The sequence below is a fragment of the Sceloporus occidentalis genome, unplaced genomic scaffold (assembly GCF_023333645.1).
Source record: "Sceloporus occidentalis isolate IW3139 unplaced genomic scaffold, rSceOcc1.0.p SCAF_22, whole genome shotgun sequence".
In the NCBI taxonomy this organism is placed as follows: domain Eukaryota; kingdom Metazoa; phylum Chordata; class Lepidosauria; order Squamata; family Phrynosomatidae; genus Sceloporus; species Sceloporus occidentalis.
The window spans coordinates 9,436,313-9,460,550 of record NW_028317002.1 but is presented as its reverse complement, the minus strand read 5'-3'; the positions used below and the strand labels follow the sequence as shown (position 1 = coordinate 9,460,550).

Below are 24,238 nucleotides of genomic sequence, written 5' to 3'. Positions count from 1 at the left end.
AGGTGGTTAGTCATTTCACTGCAAGACACGCATTTAATCCTTTAAATACCGCTGCGTAGTTTTGAAATTTGCTTTTGTTACTCTTGCATATAAAATCCATAATGAAAATTCACAATATAAATACAAATGCACAGACTGTACTGTTTTTGACTTTTGACTATGAAACATTTTAATGGGAATTACATTATTTGTACTAATTCAGAATAGTTGTAGACAATAGACTTGGCAACAATGTGCAATGCCAGTCAGAAACTCGAAAGGGCTTAATTCTGGGCTCCTGTCCTTAAAAAGAAGAGATATAAAATTAATAAGGGGATTGGAAGATCTTAGGGAAGAGCAAAGATTTCATACACAACAAAGGAAGGGATTCTTTACAGTAAGGGAAATAAAGGTATGGAATTCAAGCAAGTACTTAGTAATTCCCTCTTATAACACTACAGCTTTAGAATTGAAATGAGCATGCGAGCCATTAGATCCCTGGAAATCTTAAGTGAGCCAGCACAAAAGCTGGCTGGAGGTGAGTATCTTGAGTGTGCACAATACTAAACAAGAGATGCAATGCAAGAATTGTTCTGAATCCCTTTATGTATTTAGATGAAAAGGGTTAATTATAATGTGGCCTGTTCTCATATGCATGAAAGTGTAAGTAAGTTAGGTTAAGGTTAATGTTTGCCCTCCCCGCTCCTTGTAAACTACATTCCATGTTGACTGTAGGAGAGTGAGTTGACAGTGTAGCTTCGGCAAAGTTGGGACAGCACTTTCATAGTCTCACCTTAGGTATTGTAAATCAGATTTTAGCTTTTTTTGTTACACAATTTCTGTCCTGCAAATACTTTTGTAGCTGTAGCAGGCAGATTAAGCAGCTGCCTAGAAACCCTAAATGTTAGATTTCTCTTTATAGTATATAATTTACACAAACCATTAAACACAGGCTTTACATTCCTTAGTTTTGTTTTATATATTTTAACCTATGTGAGTTGTCAGCTGATTTGTGTATGTCTACTGTAAATGACACAGTCCTGAGGATAAAAAGCAAGCTAATGCTATACATTGAGACCCAGGAAGGATTGCTCCTGGTGATATATTTTTGCAGGCTTCAAAATCTGCTGCATGACGCTTTTGTGGGGTTTTTTTTTTTTTGTATCTTAACACTCGCCACCCTTAGAACATTGAGATAGATTGACTTCCCAGATGTAGTAAGAGAGATTAATAAAGTGTTATAGGGGTTCATTATGGCTTGTTCCTCTATAAAACATTTCTATGCTCCTGCGTTGTAAAAGAATCATTTCTCCAGATTCGGGAGTTCTTTTCCAGCCTTCTGCAGTCTCCAAAATGTAATTACCTACACAGAAATAATTATCTATGGTATTCTAGAAGAATTATTCTATGCAGGAAATAAGATGTTTTATTATTGCAGTCAAATTGACAAACGAAAACGGTCTAGGATTTGAATTACAATATACCTTCTTCCGTACATCAATAAACAGAATAATCCAGCAGTTTGATCTTAATTTGGTTTGGATTTTACTGCTGCTGTGCTAATCATAACTTTGTACATCTGGACAAAATAAGTTTTTAAAACAACTTAAATGTTTAGTTTAACATCTACAAGTGAACAATCCAATTTTTGTTCTAGTTGTTTACTAAATGTTAGCAATGATGCTTCACAACTCAGTAGTCCTGGCAATCTGTTATTACCTAAGTAAGCCTTTTGTTTCTGCTACTTCCCCTAAGAATATCCCACAACAGTTCTGCCTTGTCCAGATTATCCCTGATCCTAAATATTATACCTTTATGCTACACGTTAACCGCATTTATTTGTTTTTACTCATCTCCCTTGTGACAATTGTTTTATGCCCAAAATTCACAAATTCCCTTTTCATATTTATTGTACCTACCCAAATTAAGCACAAGTAAACCTTTCATGTAAAACCATATTCATATACATGCTCTTGGTGACAGTGGAGAGTCTGGGCTGTTGATACACGCCGATACAAGAAATAAAGGTCATTAAGTGAGCCACTTTCTGGAACACAAAACTGTAATGCTAGGGAAAGGTCATTAAATGGTTAAGTATGAATATAAAAATATTTGATTCTTTCTGTGCTGCTGTATGTGAGAGCTTCTATATTGCTGCCCCATCATGTGACTTAAATTGCCCCCTCAACCTAAATCAATAGCTTTTTGTGCACAAATGTAGCTAGTTTTTACTTCTAGAAACTCACGGTCTGTTGAAAAGTATAGGTCGATTAAAAGAAGCCTATTTACAGGGGATAACACGTTTTTCAATTCAGTAGTCACTGAATGATCTGGAATTGCAGGAAAATTTCCATTAGTATGTATATTACTATTTTTTAATTGTGAATATCAAAGTAAAGTATTTAAGAACATAAATTATTGGTTTAAATGAACCAATAATATGAACGGATAAAAAGTCCATCTTGTCTGACCTGCTTTTTATGGATTTTTATGAAGTATCATTTGTATTCAAACAGCTTCTTCTGGACACACATTCATTGAAAACGGTTCTGTTGGACCTACCTTCAATTGGGTCTCAAGTTCTGAGAAAAGCACCAGCCAGTTACACAAAGATCGTGGTGAAGGGTATGACGCGGGCAGAAATGATACTAAAGGTGAGGAGATGGTACATTTGAGCTGGTGATTTGGTTTTAAATATGGCAGGATGATTAAAACATCTTCTTGTTCTTCGTCTTCTCTCTTTTGCCTTCTGTCTGTTATCTTCTCATAACCTGATGCGAACTTCTGCCAAAGAGACAGCATGAGATAGTGAGAAAGAATGAGAGAGTGAAGGAGTTTGAGAGAGAATGGGTGAATGTAGGCAACGGGCAGGGAATTTTGTTCCTGAATTAAAAATGTTGCTTGAGAATGAATGGGCCAAAAACTAACCAAAAAAATGTGTCCCAATCATTTTTGCCTCGTTTGCACGTGTATAATGAATACCCCTAGTTTAAGAAAAAATGAAGAGGGTGGCTGAATTTGAACTGTCCAAATTAACAATTTCCCAAGAGCTATGAGCTGCACACTCATTTGCTTCCTGTGTTATCACTGTGTATTATTTTGGTCAAATTAATGTGTGTAAGTTTATACCTCTAGGATTGCACGAAGCAGTGCAAAGCTCACACGTTCTCGCTATTCTGCTGAAGCTCACCTCTTGAAATCTTCTTATAGTCATGACTTAATATAGGTGATAGAGACAAGCAGCACACAAGAAGAACAGGAAAAGGGGTGCAGATATAAAATAACTATTTCCACGATGGAGGTTGGTCCTTCACCAGGACACCAAAGGACAAGCCAGATCTTACGTGTGGAGGATTACAATGTGGTCTGGGGATTATATGTATTTGTAGATTGCAAATTTGAGAACCGAATCATTTTCATTTATATTAATCTGACCTTGACTTTCATCATGGTATATGCACCAAGCTTCACGCATGTTAATATTACAGAATGACCAGAAAAAGTGCTGGGTAGCTTTTCTCTGTCCTCCCAGAGACCACAAAATATCTGCAGATAGGTGTAATGCTCTTTGGGGTTTTCTAAATTCTTTGTAGCCCCCTGGCAGCGACATACATTTATGTTCCAAGATAGATTGGGCCTTTATCCCAGAAATTAAGTTGGTCAGAATTGTTCTGGTCATAAAGATAGAAATCTGCTTTGTCTCGCTCTCCTCTCTCCTGTATACACATACATACATACTCCTGGCCAAAAATAATGATATGCACCAATTATATAATATTATACAAATAAGATTGGAACAAGTACCTTTTCACTAGTAGTGGTCAGTGTGTTCAGTGAGCTTGTTTTGCCTCTTCCAATGCACTTCTCTTAAACTATATGAAACATTCTCTAGCTGATTCATCTTGTACAAATGAGATTTCAGATCCTTGAAATGTGTCAATATAAATAGACTTTTATTGGTTTGCTGACTCGGTATCAGCTGATTGGAAATGTGCCCCTTAGCAAAACATGTATTTCTGTTATTGGATGTATACATTAATGCACAAATTATTGGGGAAATCTAGGGGAGAATAATGACGGAAGTGCATTGTTGGTTACTTTGGTTAAGACTTGCGTGGTTCTTGAGTATGCTGGGGACTACAATCCTTTCCTTGTTGAGGGCCACATTTAGTTATTCTGCCCTCTATAAAAAGCTCAGACCTTAATCAGACTAATAACCAATGAATTACAATTTCCTGGTGGAAAATGTAAGAATCTGTCCATGTATTTGCATGCCAAAAAAACTTGATGATACTTGGATATCAAGTGCATGTAGTGGCTAGAGTGTATCTTTAAGTACCTGCTTGTGTAACACCTGCTTGTCTTCCTACTCCTCAGGTAGTGATGGCGCCACATGAACCTTCTGTTGTGTTTGTGGATAATTATATCAAACTGCTTGCTGATTGCACCACAGAAACATTCCAGAAGATACTGGAGATGAAGGCAAGTGCAGAACCAAATAAATATATATAGTTTGGCAGTGTCCTTATTTTTAAATGCAAGATGCCATTATAATTTTCAAGATACGAATGTAATTAATAAAATCCTTTATTAGCATGGGCATGAGAACACAGACCTCCAGTGGTGGCATTAAAATGGAATATAGCCTTTGCCTTCCATTGTCTGCACACATTTTATCAGTATGCCTTATTACATAAATCATATTACTTGTTTACTCTAAAACAGAGGTGGTGTTAAATTAGAGTATGAAAATAATAACATGCTAGATTTGCTACAATATGTTTCCATATCTACGTTAGTGATATTAGGGCTGTAGTCATCAATACAGGATAATGATAGCAGAGAAGCTTAGTTTGGTACAATTTTGTAGAAATACTTTCTGGATCTTTTGGTGTACCTCCAGAAGCAAACTTGGGCGGTAGAGGTACACCAATGGTAAAGCAACCAATTAAGAATCTCAGGGCAGAGCGAGACACACACTTTAATCCAGTAGCAAGAATTTTTTCTTTAAAATCCTTACAAGGTACTGAAAAACAGCTTTAGTGAGATCACATTTTTTATGGTGTCTTTTATTAAAAAAAAAAAAAAAAAAGTTAATGTTTAACTTGAGGTATCAGAAATATGGTACAAAATATGCCTTGAAAACCAAAGCAGCTTTATGTTTTATATTTATTCTCCAAGTGTCTGAGCTTTTTATTGCATGTGTTGCATTTGTGTTAAAATCACCGGTTGTACCAAGGATCACCAAAATCATTATTTCTGAGAGAGGTATGTGAGGGTGAGTTGTACTATAAAAGGTGCTGACTTGAGTTGGCACTAAATACCTGTATGGGCTCCTTGTCTGCAACAACAGGTCTCTAACTCTTTCTGGGGAAATAGTCAAAAGAATCAAAAGCCATAGAGGGACATGCTCTCTAGAGCTTGAACTCTGTTTTTCTCCCTTTTTTAATAAGCTTATTGAAGTTTCAGTATTTAATTTGTAGAATCCATATCTTTGATCAATGTTTGTTCATAAAAATGTATTACATGATGAAACGATGAACTTTTTCAACATGTGGAACTCTACAACCACATCCGTGTAAAAGAAATTAGCTGTATGAGTGTTTAGTACAGGGCTTGACAAATTTGTTGTGAATCTAGGTGCCAGCTAAAAAAGTTAGGAGCCAGGATTTTTTTTAAACTAACAGTTGGTTAGGAGTGATCTGATCATCATCAGCCCACATTTGACCTGGAAGCACCCTGGACTTTCAGGTCAGTACTGTTTGTTTTTTTTTTTTTATTATTATTTTTTTGGATATATATATATTTTTTTAACAAGCTTGTGGGGACAAATGTTAACCCCTGCAATGCCACAAATGTGTTATACACAATTGTGGAATTGAAGGGGTTAACGCTGCACTGTCGCTCTCATGGAGCGATCAGGCAGGAGGGGAGGGTTGGGGCTGGTGTCCACACTCATGTGGAGACCAAAGTACCCTCTCCCCCTGTCCCTGAAGCTGCCTCTGGCAGCTGTGAAGCAATTTCTGGTCTATAGAGCAGCCATTGCAGGGAGGAGTCTCTGATGACTGCTGTAGGCTTCCATGCCTACAGGAATCATCAAAGGGCTTGTGGGGGGGGGCTCGTTTTTGCTGTTGCTGGTCTGCCTGGGCTTATAGGCAGACCACCAGCAGCAGAGCCACGTACAAAGCGGCATTGAAGGGGTTAACGCTGCCCTGACGCTCTCATGGAGCGATCAGGCAGCAGGGGGGTGTTGGGTCAGGTCCCCACACCCCCTTTCCTGAAGCTGCCTGTGGCAGCTGAAAACGCTATTGCAGGTTTTCCTGCAATCGCGGTTTGAGCCTACAGGATCACTCCGTGGAAGTGATCTCTAGCTCAGGGGCGGGCTCTGAGTGGCTGTACTATCTGCCTAGACTCCTTGTGGATGTAAGAGTTTGACAAACTCCTAGGCGCCAGGACAAAATTCTCAGTCGCCATGGCGACCTGGCGCCTGGGATTTGTCGAGCGCTGGTTTAGTATATCTAGGTTAAGAGTTGTGGAAAGTGTTTGTTACCAGTAGCATTTCTAGGAGTGCTTAAGCTCCTTGTGGAAGACCAAAGTATGTGTGTGTATGTAAACATTAAATGCATGTGGTTTTTGTGGTGTTATCTAGGGTTTGCTTTTGGTGTGCATTCTAATGTGAATGGTAACTGTTGTATTCTTGCTTCAGGTTGGATAATATGAGTCTATTGGGGAAGTTATTGAATAATTATCAGTTTGCTTCACTTGCATTGAATATCCTAATATTTGTCTATCCAGGGTCTAAAAAGAAGTGAGCAGAGCTCCATGTTGGATTTGTTTCGACAGAGGCTTCCAGCACCACCTTCTGGCGCTGATAACAGTTCCACCACCCTTCAGACTCCCACTCCAGAGCAAGAGTCATCCCGGATACGCAAGCTGGAAAAGCTCATCAAAAAACGGCTGTAAACAAGCAGATCTCATTTACAGATGCTAGTTAGACATGATACAAGTAACTGTAACGTAAATATTTCAACAGCCATCCTGGTACACTGTCAGATCTCTTTTCAATGAATAATGTTATGTGTCAACAATGTAGGAATTCAGCCTGCTCAAGCACATTGTGTCTGACTGTTATGGGGCTGTCTCTGTCTAGACAGAACATATCAAGATCATCCATTCCCTCAAGCATGTAAAAGGCACTGCGTGGGAGTATGTGGTCACACAGAATTATTCTTCCTAATTTTTCTCTCTGGTCTTAACTAAGGCTTTGTATGTAGGCACATAGCTGTGACTCCTGTCTATTTCAGGAAATTATTTTGTTGAAGAACTTGTTTCACTTCTGTTACACATTACAAGCAGATATTACCGTCTGCAAGAATGGGGGAGGGGGGGACTAAAAGTGTTAGAGTGTACAGAGTTTTCCAAACCAACAGAGTACACACTTTCCTGGCACTTCCAGAGTTAATGGAGATGGCCATCTGTATGTATATTCAGTATCAACTGTATTTGTTTTGTAACATTGTATGTGAGAAGAGCAAATCTTTATTAACTTGTGTCAGGTAGCTCTCACTGCATACATGGTCGCATTAAGTTTCTCAACCTGCATTGTGTGTACTAGTGGGAGCGCTTCAGGAATAGTTTAATATGAGAAGTTAATATTAACATAGCTGGTTTGTTGGAGTTTTCACTGAATTAAATATTAACACTAGGGGACCTAAATTGCAAACATGCTGAACCCTGTCATAAAATATGGATAACTTAAGAACAACGGTTCTGCTTTATTTTAGATTGGAACTTTAAATTCTGTGAGCAACTGAATTACAATGAAACCATTGGTACATTTGGTACCTTTAGAATTCTGTCTAAATTTGCCCCCTATATCCCCCCCTATATCTCTTCAACATGCTGATATCTTGCTTCAGTTTATTAGTCAGTTTATTTTGTACAAATAACTCTATAGTTGAAACAATGTAGGTAAACCAGAAAACGCAACAGACAGAATGCCCAAGAGCTGTCAGGGATCCCAGGCTGCCTCTGAGGCTGATGTAGCAAATTGCATTCGCTTTTCCAGTCTAGGCATTGTTATCCACAAACTGATACTTCATGAAGTCAATGTTTGAACTCCAAATCAGTAGATCTTATGGCCACCATTTACCACGTGGCCATGTTTCTGCACCTGTAGATTCAAAGGTCGATGGGGCGATGAAGTGTTTATCCCATTGCTTTTTTTGTATTAATATACAATATAATGATGGTTTTGCCACTTGTATATTACTAGCACCTTTTTATTTTCATTTTCTTCTATTTTTAATTTGAAATAAAGTACCATGTGATGGAAATGATATATATATACGTTTAGTATAGTGTAGTACAGTCAAATAACGGTTATAGGTTGTTATATACATGAATCTGATTGCTTCTCCTTTCATCTATTTCATTGATGTTCTTAAAATTGTTTAATTTTGTTTGTACCCTGCAACTCAAAAGAAAGTGACTCTTTAATCTTGACTTTGGCATCCAAATTGTTTCCACATTTACTGGATAAGAGTAGAAGCAAATACTTATATATTATGCTGTATGTGTATATATATATATATATATATATATATATATATATATATATATAAAACTAAGGGATGAGGACAAACATATACAATAATTATAAGTGCTGTCAAATTATTGCACCACCTTACAAATACATTAAGAAGGCTTACGCTCCTTTTTTTTTCATGTTTCCTAAATGTATCTTTTATTTGATGGTGCAGTAATTTGACATATACCGTATTGGCTCGAATATAGGCCGCGCCAGATTAAAGGCCGCACCCTTATAGTTTGGTGCTATTTTAAAGAAAAAATATATATTTACTTTTACATTTAATGTATGGTAGGAGGCTCCCACCCTCCTTACCTAAAATTTAGTTTTCCAACGTTGATGTAGATGCGGCAGACGTGACCTCCACATACTGCACCAGTCTGCCTCATCTACATCAACGCTGAGAATCAAGAATCAGGGCGGAACTAAAGTTTTCGTGTTGCCGGGGGACCGCATTTTCGCTGGACCGCACTACCGAAAATGCTCTGCAGTCTTCTGATCCGGTCTTCCATACACCCTGGAAAAGGTAAAAATGCTACACCCTGTAGGGCCACACCCACACTTTAAAGATTTAAATTATGCGAAAAAAGTGCAGCCTATAACCGGGCTAATACGGTGTGTATATATATATATATATACACACACACACACCAGAATTTAAAATAACATTAATCAGTAGGCAAAGTTTTAAAGCTATTTATAAACCATTGAGGCTTTTTTTGTGTTTTATGGGTCAGTGATTAAATATATTACAAAGATTTAGACCAGAAGATCTAAAAGGAAATCAGGAGCATGCCGGGAAACACCAGGTAGCCAAAGTGCTTTATTGCAAGTATCTTAGAAATTTGTATATATGTTTGAAATGGCAACTTTTATGCACTACTGTTTTTGTCTGGTGAAAGAGTTACTTTATTACTGATAAGCTACAGTTTGTACAAAATATGTCTCACTGGCATTCAATTGATGAGGCATGGTAGAGACCATCAGTGTGTAATACATCATTAAGGTTAGGGAATCGGTTTTTACCAGACCTTAAGGCTTTCTCTAATTACTTAGCATTGTATGCCACATTCTAAATGTGAAAATACCATGTGTTTGCTTTCCCTTGCTGACTACCCACTCCAATGTTGTGTTGCTTTTGTTAAATACCAGATATTTGCTATCACCAAATAGTTTTTGTGCATGTGTGTTAGCTGAACTAAGGACCAGAGATGTACATTTTCCTTTTTAGAAAAAATGGTTAATAAATTGCCTTATACGAGTCTTGCGTCTTTTGATGACCTTCTGTTAACATTACTACTTGCAATGTTTTTTCACAAGCTATTGACTGGCCTATTACACGTTATTTACATGTTAAATAAACTTTCATATATGCATTCTTTAAATAACTGACCTTGGATGATGTTTGATTTGTCTAAAAATACATAATTTGGGATTACATTTTTCATTTGCCATTTATTTCACGTACGTCTTTAATCAGTAAAGAGAGTGAGATACTCTTGCATGGATGTAAGTAAAAAACGTTTACTTTTCTGCAAATTATTATCCGTAATAAAGAATGTGGCAGTTTCTGTTTCACAACATTTTAGAGTTCTTTTTTTAGTTAACTACTGGTATATGCCTCCCCTTGGACGGGTAAGGCTTAGCATCATTCAATTAAGAGGGGAGTCCAGGCATGTGTCCCAGTAATAAAGCAGTACATTCTGTGGACAACACTGAAATGAATCAGTCAAGTAGTTAATGGGTTTCCTATATTGGTTGTTTCTTTAATCCAAACAAAAATGAAACCTGTGCAACTCTATCCTGTTTTCTAAGGAATTGGCTACAGGGTATATTTGGGAATGTTATAGATCTACAACTTGTGTACACAGACACATTTGATAGAATATTAAATCAAATAAAATTGTAAAATACCACAATGACCTCAATCAGCATTTGGTAAGTTGACAAGCCAACATCAATGGCTCAATGCTGATAGCTCCAGTATAACAGGATGAGAACAGGTACATCTTTACTAAATGCTAGATTGTATTACAGCACAGAAAACCACTTAGGAGAGGGCAAGAGGTACAGAAAGTTTTTTTGTCCCTCCCCCACCACTGAATGATCACACACACATTGCAATCAGGACTGTAAGTCTTTTAACTGTGTAAGTGAGCAATGTTGCCTTCCGTGGGTTATTTTGCAGCACTGGAAAATGCAAACTAGTTTCCTTTTTATTTATTTTTTTACATATTTCTACTAATTATTGTATTTTTGTGTATTTATGTTTTCAAAAGTGGTTTCAAAAGTTACATCACATACACAGAAGTGGCACCCAAACCACCCAAGAGAAAAGGTGCATTCACGGGAGAAACAATTAGAAACTAAATATTTAAAATTAAAAAAAAAATAAATGGAATTTTCATACCAGAGTAAAGGGCAAAGTGAAAACATACATCATTAATAATCAAAAAGAACAGTAATTTATGGGGAAGTTGATAGAGCTTTAGGCAGACAAACTTTATCTCCAGGTTAACATTTGGAAGTCATAGACCTTTTCTTTTCTGCAGATACTTACATGGAAGAGGCAATCCATGAAAACGAGTCCTTCACTTTTTTTTTCCCCCAAAGAATTTAAAGGTTTTAAACAAAAGAATGGACTGGACTGCTGAGAACAGAGGAAGAGGAAAGACTGCAGGGAATAATTTAAGGTTCCAAAACCAAAAGTGGCAATAGAGCAGTGGAATGGCAATGTGGCTGCCCAGTTGTCCTGTTCAAATTAATAAAGACCAAGCAGATAAGCAATGTGCTATTTTTTACTATGAGTTGATATATTACTGATAATAGATTCTGTATGATATTTAAGATTATTTACAACTCCCCTGATAATTTGCGTAATCCATTACAACTCTTAGTTCTTAGTATTGAGTAGTTTATTCAGGTACAATTTCACAGGTAGAATCAGCAAAAATTGTATTTAAATTGTAAGCAAATATTTGGTCTGCCATATCAAGTGGGCTTTGACAGAGTAATATATTATTTAAGTGTATATGTTGAATATATGAAGATAGTAGTTTTTTGGCATTATTTCTAAAATGGAGAAAGTGGATAATCTTTTCATGTATGCAGTTGCTCATAAAAAATTTTGCTGTTGAGAGAGATTAAAGGATTTACTCCCCACTCACATTGCACCCTCAGTGGTCTCTTCTCAGAGTCTCAGATCTCCTCTTGATCCTCCCCTTTCTCATTATCCCTGTTTCTCATGATCTCAGCTCTTCTCTCCTTTGCCTTTATCTCTCTTACAATCTCTTTATTTTTCCTGTTTTTCTTTTTCTCTCTCTCTCTCATCTCTTTTATCGCCTTCTCATAATCTCTCCTTTCTGTTATCTATATTTCTTTTTTTATGTCTGTTCTTTATCATCCACTCTCTTTTAATCTCTCATCCTCTTTCTCTATCTTTTCTCTTTATCTTTCTCTTTATTACTTGTCATCTTTCTCTTTGCTTTAGCTTTTCCCAAATCTCTCCCCTTTCTGTATATCTCCCCCTCTCTCTCTCTCCTCCTGCTCTTTCTTGCCCCCCATTTTTCTCTCTCCTCCTTTCTCGACCCTTTTTCTCTTTTCTCCCTACCTTATACTTTCTCCTTTATCTCCCCCCCTTTCCTTTGATCCCCTTTCTCATTAAAGAACCTCTTTTTATTTCTAATTTCTTCCATTTCTCTTTACCTCGCCTCTGATTTCACTTTATTTCTACCTTTCTTCCTCACATCTCATTATCTCTCCCTTTCTTACTATCCCTCCTACTTATTATTATCTTTGTCTTTTCTCACGATCTATCCTTATCTCTCACCTCCTCTGTATCTCAAACTCTCCTGTTTCTTTCTCTCCCCTCTGTGCTTGCATCTCCTCCCTTAATTGTGTTTCTTTTCTCCTCATCTCTACTCTTATTCGTTAATATATTTGACATATTTTTCCAATCTTTCTCTTGCCTCTCCACCAGTACTTACATAAGCTGTTTGGGGGCAAAGCTGGCACTGCAGGAAGTGAGTTGCACATTACATGGTGAGGCTCAAAGAGGTGGAGTAGAAAATGGGTGCATTTAGAGGTGTTTAAGTGGAGGACTTAGCAATATTACCACACCCACCTGGGGGGCTCACCCCTGATCAGATGTTACAGTCAATAAACCTCTGTATGATAGCTGCTTACTCACACAACACCTCCACTGGTACTCACATGATGACCCCTATAGGTATGGCTGAAGTGGAAGACACTCTCTCTCTGGTTGTTCGGCAAAGAGCTATGTTTGGCAGAGTTCCCCTTCTCCAATGTCATCACTCTGACCGATATTCCCCTTCCATCTGTCTCTCTGTTCTCTGCGACGCCACTCACTGCTTTTCTGGTCCTACCACCCGCAATATGGCAGCCCGAGACTTGGAGTGACTGAAGCCTGCAAGACCTACCACGGGGCATTAACCAGTGGCATGGGTCAAGAACCAAGATGACCCATCCTGTATTCACATGGGGCGTTCGACAAACTGCTCTCCCAAACATGTCTCCCAGGACTCCAATGCCACCTCCATCCATATGGCTGGTGTCAAGCCTTCACGCTCCAATGGGCAGGTGGATGCTCTAAGTTGGCCAGCCAGATGATTAATTTTAAAGTCAATTTAAAGTTTTTGACTCTCAATGTTCATATTAGCGATTTTGAATCCAAGAAAGGACAAACAAATTAGCAATGGAATCCAACATGTTGCTTCTAGACTATGTAGGTATACAGGAATTCTCACACAGACTCTAGCATTAAGTCCATACATATGTTTTGAGCCTAATTGTGTATTCACGGTTTTTGCTGCTGGCCTGACAACAATGCCAGTATTGTGTATTGCAAAGAGTAACAATATAGTAGGATGTAATAACATACATTGGATTTGTTTTTCATGTTGCTAAAATCTTTTCCTGCTCTTTCACAAATTTTAAACACATTTTAAATTCAATGTAGCTTTAAATCACAAAAGTAACATAATTTCTGAACCATTATACCTGGATGATGATCAGGTTGATTGTGCATGACCAATACTATGTTGGTATGAATGCCACCTTAAAGAGTCTTTCCTAGAAGTCATATAAACAGAACACAGAAACTGATTAATGAGTTAAAAGGGAGGTGTTTATTTCTAAACCCGATAAACCAAGACACAAAGGACCAATAGGGTATAAACACTTAATAGTAGTAGGACACTAGCACAAGAGGAGCGACTGCAGTCCAAGGGGTTTATTGAGACTTCTAGATTGTAAGCTCAGTTGAGCAGGGCCCTTCACTTTATTTTCCAAATTGTTAGGCAATTCCACTTATACAAACCAATAAAAAATAATGTTTGCAGGAGAGTTGGAGTTTCAACTGAAGGGTAAATCCCAGTAAGCGTTGCCTCCAATAATAAAGCATATTTAAATCTGTGAGAATAGCGTCACCTCACTAGCTGAATTATCGAATATACAGAGTCATCTTAGCCATGCTTTCAGAGAAATTAGCTATATATGTGCATTTATGATGCATAGTTAATTGAGGGAAGTAAAATAATTTCTAAGGATCTGAGACTCCTGTAAACCACAGTAAATGGCTAAAAAGAAAGTCCTGGCTTGAATCCGATGGAGATGCTGTGGCATGACCTTACAGAGGCAGTACTCTGAAACCTTCCAATGTGGCTAATCTAAAACAATTCTGCCAAGAAAAGCGGGCCAAAATTCCTCAACAGCAATTTAAAAGCCTTATTAACAGTAATTGAAAACTTTTAATTGCATTTTTTGCCTCCAAGAGGCAAATTAAATGCTTGTTTAGAAGTATGTATTTTATGTTTACTCACATTGTCCTTGTCTTATATTAATCCATTCAGTCCCCTATAGATGTACCGGTGCATCCATAAAACGCATCTAAAGAAACGCATATGGACGGACCAGTACATCCTGCCTTTCTTGCCTGGACTCCCCCCTGTCAGCAGAAGCCAGCATCGCTGGCTTTCTGCTGCCCGATCTAATGTAACAGCTTCCGGCACAAACGTCGGAAAACTGTTACATTTTTTAATGCCCAATCGCGCGATCGGGCATTCCCTTCCGGCTCACGTCACTGCTGACGTCACACGGAAGGTCATCGGAGGACAGGATATCCCCTGCAGGGTCTATCCAGACCCTGCTGGGATATCCAATCGCTCAGATGAGGCACAGATCACAGACACTGTGATCTCTATCCATGTTTCTCACTCTTCTCCCATGCTGAAAGACAAACAAGCAAAAAAAAAAAAAAAGTTACTAGTAGGATGTTAAGGTTACTTATTAGCAGGAAATGAGAATAATCGCTGAACCGACATACCACAAAAATGGCAAAATTGCTCCGGGCTTTGAGGTACCAAAAACCCCTGGGACTGAAGGAGTTAAAAATTTATTGAATATTTTGAAACATTTAAATGTGACAAATAAGCAAAAATAGAAGAAATACAGAAAACAAAAAAAAGCAACAGTAATCACATACTGTGGAAAGGCATATGGCAAAAGTCCAAGGGCTGAGGGGGTCTTGAAAGTGTTGTTTCTGTAAGTCAATTTGTTATATTATATGTTACTTGTTATGTATTATTTGCAGTGGAATATGATGGTGCAATAGAAAACAATAAATAATAATAACGCTAATTAATACTCATTGAGACTGTAAATGATGGAGCAGTGTCTGAGCAAGTGGAAGATCATCCAGCAACAGTCTTACATTACATTATATTACATTACATTTATTTATAAATCGCCGGCCGATTCCGCAGCGCTTTTACATTCATAGAACATTTTATAAACACATAACACATACAATAACAAACTGGTGCAAAGGAGAAGAGGGCCCTGCTCTTGCGAGCTTACAATCTAGTCGGTGGTTGAGGGGAGTGAGACAATAGGAGAGGACGGCTTGGATGAGGATGAGTTGATCTGCTTCTGATGTGTTGATGCCGTTTGTTCGGGGTGCTGAGTTGTTGAGGGCTCTATAGGTCAGGGTTAGACATTTAAATTTGATTCTGAAAGGTATGGGGAGCCAGTGAAGTGATTGGCATAGTGGAGCAGCAGATGAGGAGCAGCAGATGAGGAGCAGCGGCAGAGAAAGATTAATCTAGATGCAGTGTTGAGGATAGATTGAAGCGGTGAAAGGCGGGGAGGGGGAGACCGGTTAGTAGGGAGTTGCAATAATCCAGACGGGATATCGCAAGGGAGTGGATTAGTAACTTGGTGGTATCTTGTGTGAGGAAAGGGCGGATCCGGGAGATGTTTTTCAGGTGGAGGCGGCAGGATTTGGTGAGGGACTGGATGTGAGGGATGAAGGAGAGAGCAGAGTCGAGGGTGACACCAAGGCAGCGAACCTGGTCTGTTGGATGGATAGTGGAGTTATCAACAGTAATAGGGATGTCAGGAAAAGTGGACATAGCAGATAGCGGGATTACCATGAGTTCGGTTTTAGAGATGTTGAGCTTTAGGTAACGGGACGCCATCTATGATGCAATTCCTGATAGACAGTCAGTGACGTGAGTTAGAAGAGAGGAGGAAAGGTCAGGAGCAGAAATATAGAGTAGGGTGTCATCTGCATATAGGTGGAACTGGAAACCAAGGGAAGAAATACATTTTCCGAGTAAAGAAGTGTAGATGGAGAATAGCAGAGGCCCAAGAACTGAGCCTTGAGGAACACCAGTAGATATCGGTAAGGGAGAGGAGCAAGTTCCAGTAAATGAGACACTAAAAGTACGGTTAGTCTTGTACAATGATCTGTTCCCTTCTTAAAAATGAAAAGACACACAAAAAAAATTAATGTAAACTGTATATCTTGGTGTTGCTCTCCCATGTACCAGACCCGGCTATCCTTATCGTGGTGTTGTGCTCTCGTGTACCAGACCCAGCTATCCTTATCGTGGTGTTGCTCTCCCGTGTACCAGACCCGGCTCCGGCACTTCTGTCTTCTACCTGCATACCGATCTCCACCAGCATTTACCTGGCGCCCCCTAGGGCACCTTACATCAGTTGAGACTTAAGGAAAGGAGATTTCACCATCCGCATAGGAAAGGGCTCTTCACAGTAAGGACAATAAAAATATGGAACTCTCTGCCTAAGGATGTTGTATTATCTTAAAATTTTTAAGAAAGGTCTGGATGCTTTTCTGGTTAAGCATAACATAAAGGGCTACAACTGCTAAAAGGACAGTTGTACTAGAAAGGTGATCCAGGGAGTAATCTGATTGCCGCTATGAAATCAAAAAGGATTTTTTTTCCCTGTTGTGGCATAGTTGGTAATTGCCCCAAGTAGGGTTTTTTTGCCTTCTTTTGGATCAACTTTAGCACTAGGTATGTGTGAAATGTTGAACTTGATGGACTGAAGTCTTTTTTCAACCTTCTATACTATACTATACCATACTATACTATACTTTTTTATTGAAATAACATTGCATTTTAAGAACGAGCATTCAAAAGGGCCAAAATACTTTGTAAGACATGGATAGCAGTACATGGATTAAGAAACACAGACTGATAATGTATATCGCAGCAGTATTATGCAGTAGTAAATGTATTTATTCAGTATGAAAAGAACGTGCAAGCAAAGTGAACTCTGTTAAATAGGAAGGATGTACAAACTGGAATAAAACAATCTACACTACTGGATTAACAAAACACATATATATCCCGAAACCTGGACAAGAACAATGACTGATTAAGGCCTAAAACGGGCAGACTAGATGTACCGAATGGTCCTTATTTGCCATCAAATTTAGGTTTTTAATCTGCTAGACTGTAGAGCTAGATGTGTAAACTTGTGAATTACATTCTGTGGACATTACTTAACTTATTTAAGACCTACTCAGCCCCCTATTCCTGCTTTTGGGATTCCACAAGGTAAACCATCTGAATTTCAGAATATAAAACATTTCAAAAAGTAATTATACAGCCATGATTTTTAAGACAGACTGCCTGTTCTATAAACACGCTAATGCAGGCTACAAAAGACTATTTAAGGGAAATGGCATTATAATGATACATGGCTTAGGATTTGCATGTTTTGGTTAAGTAAACAAAGTAATAAGCAAGAACCAAAGAAAATAAATAAAACAAGAAATTTCAAGATACTGCGCTTAAAACTAGAATTTCTGGTTGTTTGCTCAAAAATGTCGTGGTAGATAGAGTTTTGATTTATCTTTTATTGAGATAATAGTTGTTCTTTTTCTGTTTTGAGTGGTAACATTGTACATTAAACTTAAAATACAGAAAAACACCCAAAAAACATTTTGCCATAAGATCTCCTACAACTGCACATGTGTATGAATTCACAGATGGACGTTAGTTTATAGGAATTTGAGAAGAAAAGGTACTTTAAATGACAACATTTTGCATTAAGTGTAGTTGTGAGTGGGTCAAAGGGGGTTCATAGACTATTTGGATTAAAACAATGTCAGTTTTCATGAAGAATGATGAGAAAGGTACTAGTCCAAAAGCCAGTGGTATTTACTAAGTCTACAGATTTGATACAGGAAAACTATTTCAATGTTTCTTTGGCGTGAAAATCTGTGTTTTTGAAAGCACAGGTTTATGCTTCATCCGATTCAATAAAGGAAGATAGTTTATTTAAAAGGAGAAATACTACCACACGTAGGTAAGCTAGAGGGGCAAATGTTTAATGGTAACATCAGGAAATATTACTTTACGGAAAGGGTAGTGGAGGCTGAATAGCCTTCCAGCAGAAGTGGTAGATGTTAATACAGTAAAGACATTTAAGCAAGCAAGGGATAGGCATAAGGCCAAGCTAGATATAGGATAGGGGCAGGTACTAAGGAAAGTTGGAAGATTGGGCAGACTGGATGGGCCTAATGGTTCTTATCTGCCGTCACTTTCTATGTTTCTATAATCACAATGTAGAACATCACAAGGAAAATAAATGTGTCACAGAGAAGGTCTAATGTTTTGAAAACCAAAAACAGGGAGAGTGAAAAGTGGAGAATATTAGACAAGATCAATAAGGAAGAGATCAATAAGAAAGTAGTTATGAGTAAAAGAGGGGGTAGAAATATTCTTCAGGTTATCAGACACTGAAATGTGTTTTCCATACATACATACTGTACTAATTACTGAAAGATATGTAACGGTTGTGATCACTTACAAGTTTAAAGTGGTCAGGTTCATATAAAAAATCGTCAAGTGCAATATAAGACTGGTGAGCCATTTCAGTAAATCTATTTAAACATAGGTTCTGGCTATATTATAGAAGAAATATATTATATATATAGTATATTATAATATAAAAGAAATAAAATAACCATAATCATAATTATCAGATGATCATATCTCGGTAAACTACTAAGTTACCTTATGATTTCAGAGGAAGGCCCCCATAAGATATTTTTAATACTCCCCCTGTCTCTAAAGGCATTTTCAGGTCCATACACTTTTTGATTGGCTCTGATCACCAGTGATTCCAAAGTTAAGTATACAAAAAAGTAAGTCTTCAGGCTGAGCCAGCTAACTGCCTGTCAATGCTTCTTCAAAGAATGTAAATTCCTTTAGGAAATATCAGCAGTTACTGTCAGAACATAACTGGAAACCGCAGACGCCCGGGGCTACTGTCTGCTTTTAATTTTGGTAGTAAAAGAATTTCTCTTTTCTTTACTCCACTTCTTAGTTCAGCTGTGCTGGGCAGTTTAGAATGGATCTTGTGTGTTATAGTTGAGTTTAGTGTTTGCTTTGGCCCAGATACCCTTTTTACAGGAGTCTAGAGAAACAATAAGACTAAAATATTGGCATGGACTGCTTTGCAAAGGTGACTTTACTTTTGTTAAATAAATGAATTTTTAATTACTGAGAGGAACTGGACACTTAAGGGTGGGGTGGTGGGTTTTGTTTGTTGAATGAGATACAAAAACATACAGTAACATGAATATTGTTGAAATGCATTGCTTAATCCACATACAGTATGTTTTAAAATGCTGACAAATATTAAAATGTTGTTTGCCACACATTTTACGGAAATAAATGTGAATTAATATCCATAAAAATAATATTACTATTTCCTTGCTTTTGAATATTTTGTTTTCATCAATAAATTGTGTATGATGTAATGTACATAGTTTATATTAGAAATATTAGCTGTGAATAAGTATAGGCATTTCTTTATATGTCCATTATTAGCCTTAATAATTTACTATTTAACATAATCCCATGACAAATTGATTGAATGAGATAGTACCAATTAACCCCTGGTATTATTTGATGCTATAAATTTATTAAATTACAGTTTTTGTTTTATCCAAATGTCCCTATCTTATCTTTGCCGTACTGTTTATTTCCTTTTTTTCTGCAGAATATAAATATGCAACAATCTGTTATTTTGGTAATTTTAAAGTGTACATTTTTTAAATCATACAGTGTTAACATTGCTAAATCTGCGAGGCTTTCTGTTAATGTACACATGAATATTTGCTATACAAATTGATTACATTTATGTAAAGTTATTAAGGTGTAATGTATACAACTCCATACCCTATGTTTTACAGTTCTCTACACTAAATAGATACACTGATATTTAACCCCTTCGTGACAAAGGCTGATTCTATTTTTTGTACCCTTCGTGACAATGGCTGTTTTATCGTTTCTGCGGTGTTTGTGTTTAGCTGTAATTTTCTCTTAACCCATTTACTAAACCCACACAAGTTATATATTGGTTTTTTCAGGACAAGAAGGGCTTTCTTCAGACACCATAATTTTTTATATATGATGTAATTTTCTATAATAAAAATAATAAAATATGACGAAAAATTGAAAAAAAAATAAATTCTCACTTTTATTTGAAAAATCTTTTATTCATCATAAAAAACTACTGAAAAAACCTGCTAAATAGATTCTACTATTTGTCCCGAGTTTAGAAATACCCAGTGTTTTTATGTTTTTTTGCTTTCTTCTACACGTTATGGGGCAATAAGTACAAGTAGCGTTTTGCTATTTCAAAACCATTTTTCTCTGAATCTGGTAATTCTGTCTCCATGTGGTATTTGGGGCATCTTTGAAGCCAGCAAATTAAATTTACCCCACCAAACCATATATTTTTGAAAACTAGACACCCCAGGGTATTTTAGATGCTGATAGTATAACCCTTTCCATGCACTAATCCTACCACCAACCCTTGTCAAAGTTTGTGATAGTAATTGTTTTTGCTGTTTTTTAAACATACTTTGTACTTCAGGTGTAAAATTACAGCTCCTGGTATGTTGTTGCTGTCACACAACACCCCGATATGTGTTCAGCAACATCTCCTGAGTACATTGATACCCCACATGCATGGGTTTGTCAGATTGTTTGGGGGCAAAAGGGCCAAATTTGGAACATGCCTCCTCAGCCGTATACCGCTGCATGGCAACAATTGCTCTAATAAAAAAAATTAAAAAAACCCTAAAAAAAGTACAAAAAAAAAAAAAAGTAAAAAAAAATGTAAAAAAAAAGAACCCCAAAAACAATTGCCACTATGCAAGATCACTGTTTATGCAGTGATCAATGGCAATGAAGGGGTTAATATTAAATGGGTGGCTCTTATAAGAGCCTTTGGATCAATATATATATATATATTATTGAGAATACCTAAAAACACACTGATCTGTCTCTCTCCCTCACTAGAAGCAAGTGAAGGAGGGAGGCAGATCCAATACTGATCAAAGGCAATGTTTAGAAAACATTGCCTTTGATTTATCAAATCATGATCACTCTTATGAGTGATCTGACCACTAGGGGTGTTATTCACTGGATGTCCATGACATCCAGCAACACCCCCCCCCCGATGATGACAGCAGGCTCCGCCCCCGGCTTGATGGGCGCCGCCATCTTGAAACACCGCATGTGTTTCGAAGACGCCGGCACCGGGAAGGTAAGTTGAGCATTTAGGAAGTGATCGCGAGTCGCTTCCTTTGCTAAACAGGTGTTGCAAAGATGCCTCGATACTGAGGCATCTTAGCAACACCAGCTAAGCAAAGGAAGCGACTCGCGATCGCTTCCTAAACCCGTTTTTCGGCGGCGGGCGCCGCCATGTTTGAAAGACGTGCAGTCTTTCAAACATGTTTTTTTATTTGCTCCTAGGAGCGATCGGGGGGGGCCGGGAATGTTTTTTTTGGTGTTGCTCAATGCCTCGATGTCGAGGCATTAGAGCAACACCGTTTGAGTGAAAAAATCGATCACGGATCGATTTTTTCACCCGTTTAAAGACGTGCCGGTCCTGGCACGTCAATTGTCATAATCGTCACGATTTTCGGTGACGTGCCCGGACCGGCAATTGTCATCAAGGGGTTAAAGATGAAATCATAATATACAATGATCAGCCATAACATTAAGACCACCTGCCTAATATTGTGTAGGTACCCCCTTTGCTGCCAAAAGAGCCCTGACCCATCTAGGCATGGACTCCACTTGACCTCTGAAGGTGTGCTGTGGTATCTGACACCAAGACATTAGAAGCAGATCCTTTAAATCCTGTTGCAAGTTGGGGCCTCCATGGATGCATCCCTGTGCCACGTGTTCACCAAGTAAGCAACGCACATGCCATCCAGCCATTCACGTGATATAAAAAATTCATCACACCAGGCCACCTTCCAATGTTCCCTTTCTGTCTAATATATCCCACCCACATCGCTAGCAAATCTATATATAAGCAGTTATACTCACCTGGGTGAGTGCTGTGCATATTCACACAAAATACCTTCTGTTTAGTCCCATAATGTTAACTACAAGATTGCATCCACAGCATTCTGTTACACAGTAGAGTTTGTTGCTGTGCACAAATGTGTGAGTAGCCCACCCAGAAGCCATGTTTGTCATGGCATGAGTGTGTGTGTTAGTGTGTGTAAATATGTGTGCCAGTGCTATGTGTGTCAGTGCCTGTGTCATTAGCTGTGGGAGGGGCTTATGGGGCCACTTGGCTTTACCTGTCCCTGGGCCAGAAAATGCCAACCTTCTCCCGACTCCAACATACAAACTGAACTCTATCATGCATTATAAAATAAAAATACAATTTTAGATCTAGATCCAGTTTTGATAAATAAATTAAGTTATGCTAAAAAATCTATTTGATTTATGATGGAGTCATAGATAAAAGTCCCAGTGAACCCACTCTACATGACAGTATGAGGAGTTTGTCATGGTTAACAGCTTGAGTATTATGAATGTTGACTACAACTAGTAAATTAGGTAAAAACCTCTATTATAATTGCTCATGTTAAATTCCTGCATAGTTTATCACTATTTGTAGGATTTTCTTAGTCACACTAGACCTCTTCTAGTTTATGTGATCATATCATACGTCATAATTTGGAGTAGTACTGAAAATGTTGTTCACTGATTGCAGCAACTATAAGGCTATTTTGGAAATAAAAACATGCAGAAGGATGTTCACAATTTTAATTCTCTATTAATTTTGCATGGACTGAAGCAGATACTAGAGAGTCACCATGGAGATTGACACTGCTATACAAAGTACAACTGTATATAAAATGATCAGCCCCTGAAACAGGGAGTTTTATGGCAATTGCAGAGTCATGAAAGTGATCCCAATGTTTAGTAAAGAAATCCGACACACACAAACAGGCATATTCCGCATTAACCCCTTCAATCCCAGGGGTTTTTGGTACCTCAAAGCCCGAAGCAATTTTGCAATTTTTGCGCTATGTCGGTTCAGCGATGATTCTCTTTTCCTGTGAATAGTGTACCCATATAAACTATATATTGTTTTTTCAAGGAGAGATAGAGCTTTCTTTTGATACCATAGTTGGATGATTAGCTGAAAATTTAGAATTAGAAATGTAGTAAAAACTAGCAAAATTTTGAAAAGTTTTTTACGTTTTCCCTCTGAATCCTCACAAAATTAGGTAAAGAGACAGAAAATTCCATCCAGATTTATCAATTCAGGTGTCCTGATTTCAGAAATACCTAATTTATATAGATTTTCCATATTTTCCCAGCACATATAGGCAACATACTATAAGGTGTACATTACTTTATACAAAGCCGTTAAATTTTTACATTAGGTATGATGGGACTGCAACTCTAATTTTAAACAAATAAAACAAAAACACCCACAAAGGTATATATTTCTGTAAAGCAGACAATCCAGGCTATCCTATCAGGGGTATTTGGGCACTCTACATGCAGGTATTTGGCCACCAATTACTGTCAAAGGTGGCCACAGAAATTAGTTCCTGCACTTTTTTCACCAACGCGTCTTAGTATTTTGTAGTATTCTTAGGATTTTTTGTACAGGGTATGTGTTATGGCAGAGAAATATATCCTAAATTGTTCAGCTGCCTCTCCTGATTACGGAAATATCCCACATGCCTAGTTTTTTTGTGGTTTTCTGGACATTGCAGGGCACAAACGGGACCATGCGCGTTATAGATTCCAAACGTGAAATTTTCACATTTTGCCTTAGTAGACCTATGTTTCATTTGGGGCGACGCTGGCTTCTGCTGCCAGGGGGGAGTCCAGGCTGTCAAACAACAGCCTGGTCTCCCGTGCAGCGGCAGAGATGTGTCCCTGACGCTGCACAAAGGGCTAGGCGTACCGGGACGTCCATAGGGGTTTCTTAGTGGGCGTTTTTTGGACGTCCTGGTACGTCTATAGGGGATTGAAGGGGTTAAGGACGTGTGCTTTAACG

At 37.9% G+C, this 24,238-nt stretch overlaps 1 protein-coding gene across 1 annotated transcript in view; it reads left to right on the top strand.

Annotated features, from left to right (window-relative positions):
- LOC149300986 (vacuolar protein sorting-associated protein 53 homolog) overlaps positions 1–6,942 on the top strand; it is an 88,251-nt gene extending 81,309 nt beyond the window's left edge. Inside the window, exons 20-22 of the mRNA XM_089484576.1 lie at positions 2,496–2,633; positions 4,357–4,461; positions 6,775–6,942. Coding sequence (XP_089340702.1) covers positions 2,496–2,633; positions 4,357–4,461; positions 6,775–6,942 — 411 coding nt within the window. The remainder of the gene's footprint in view (positions 1–2,495; positions 2,634–4,356; positions 4,462–6,774) is intronic.
- The last annotated feature ends 17,296 nt before the right edge of the window (positions 6,943–24,238 follow it).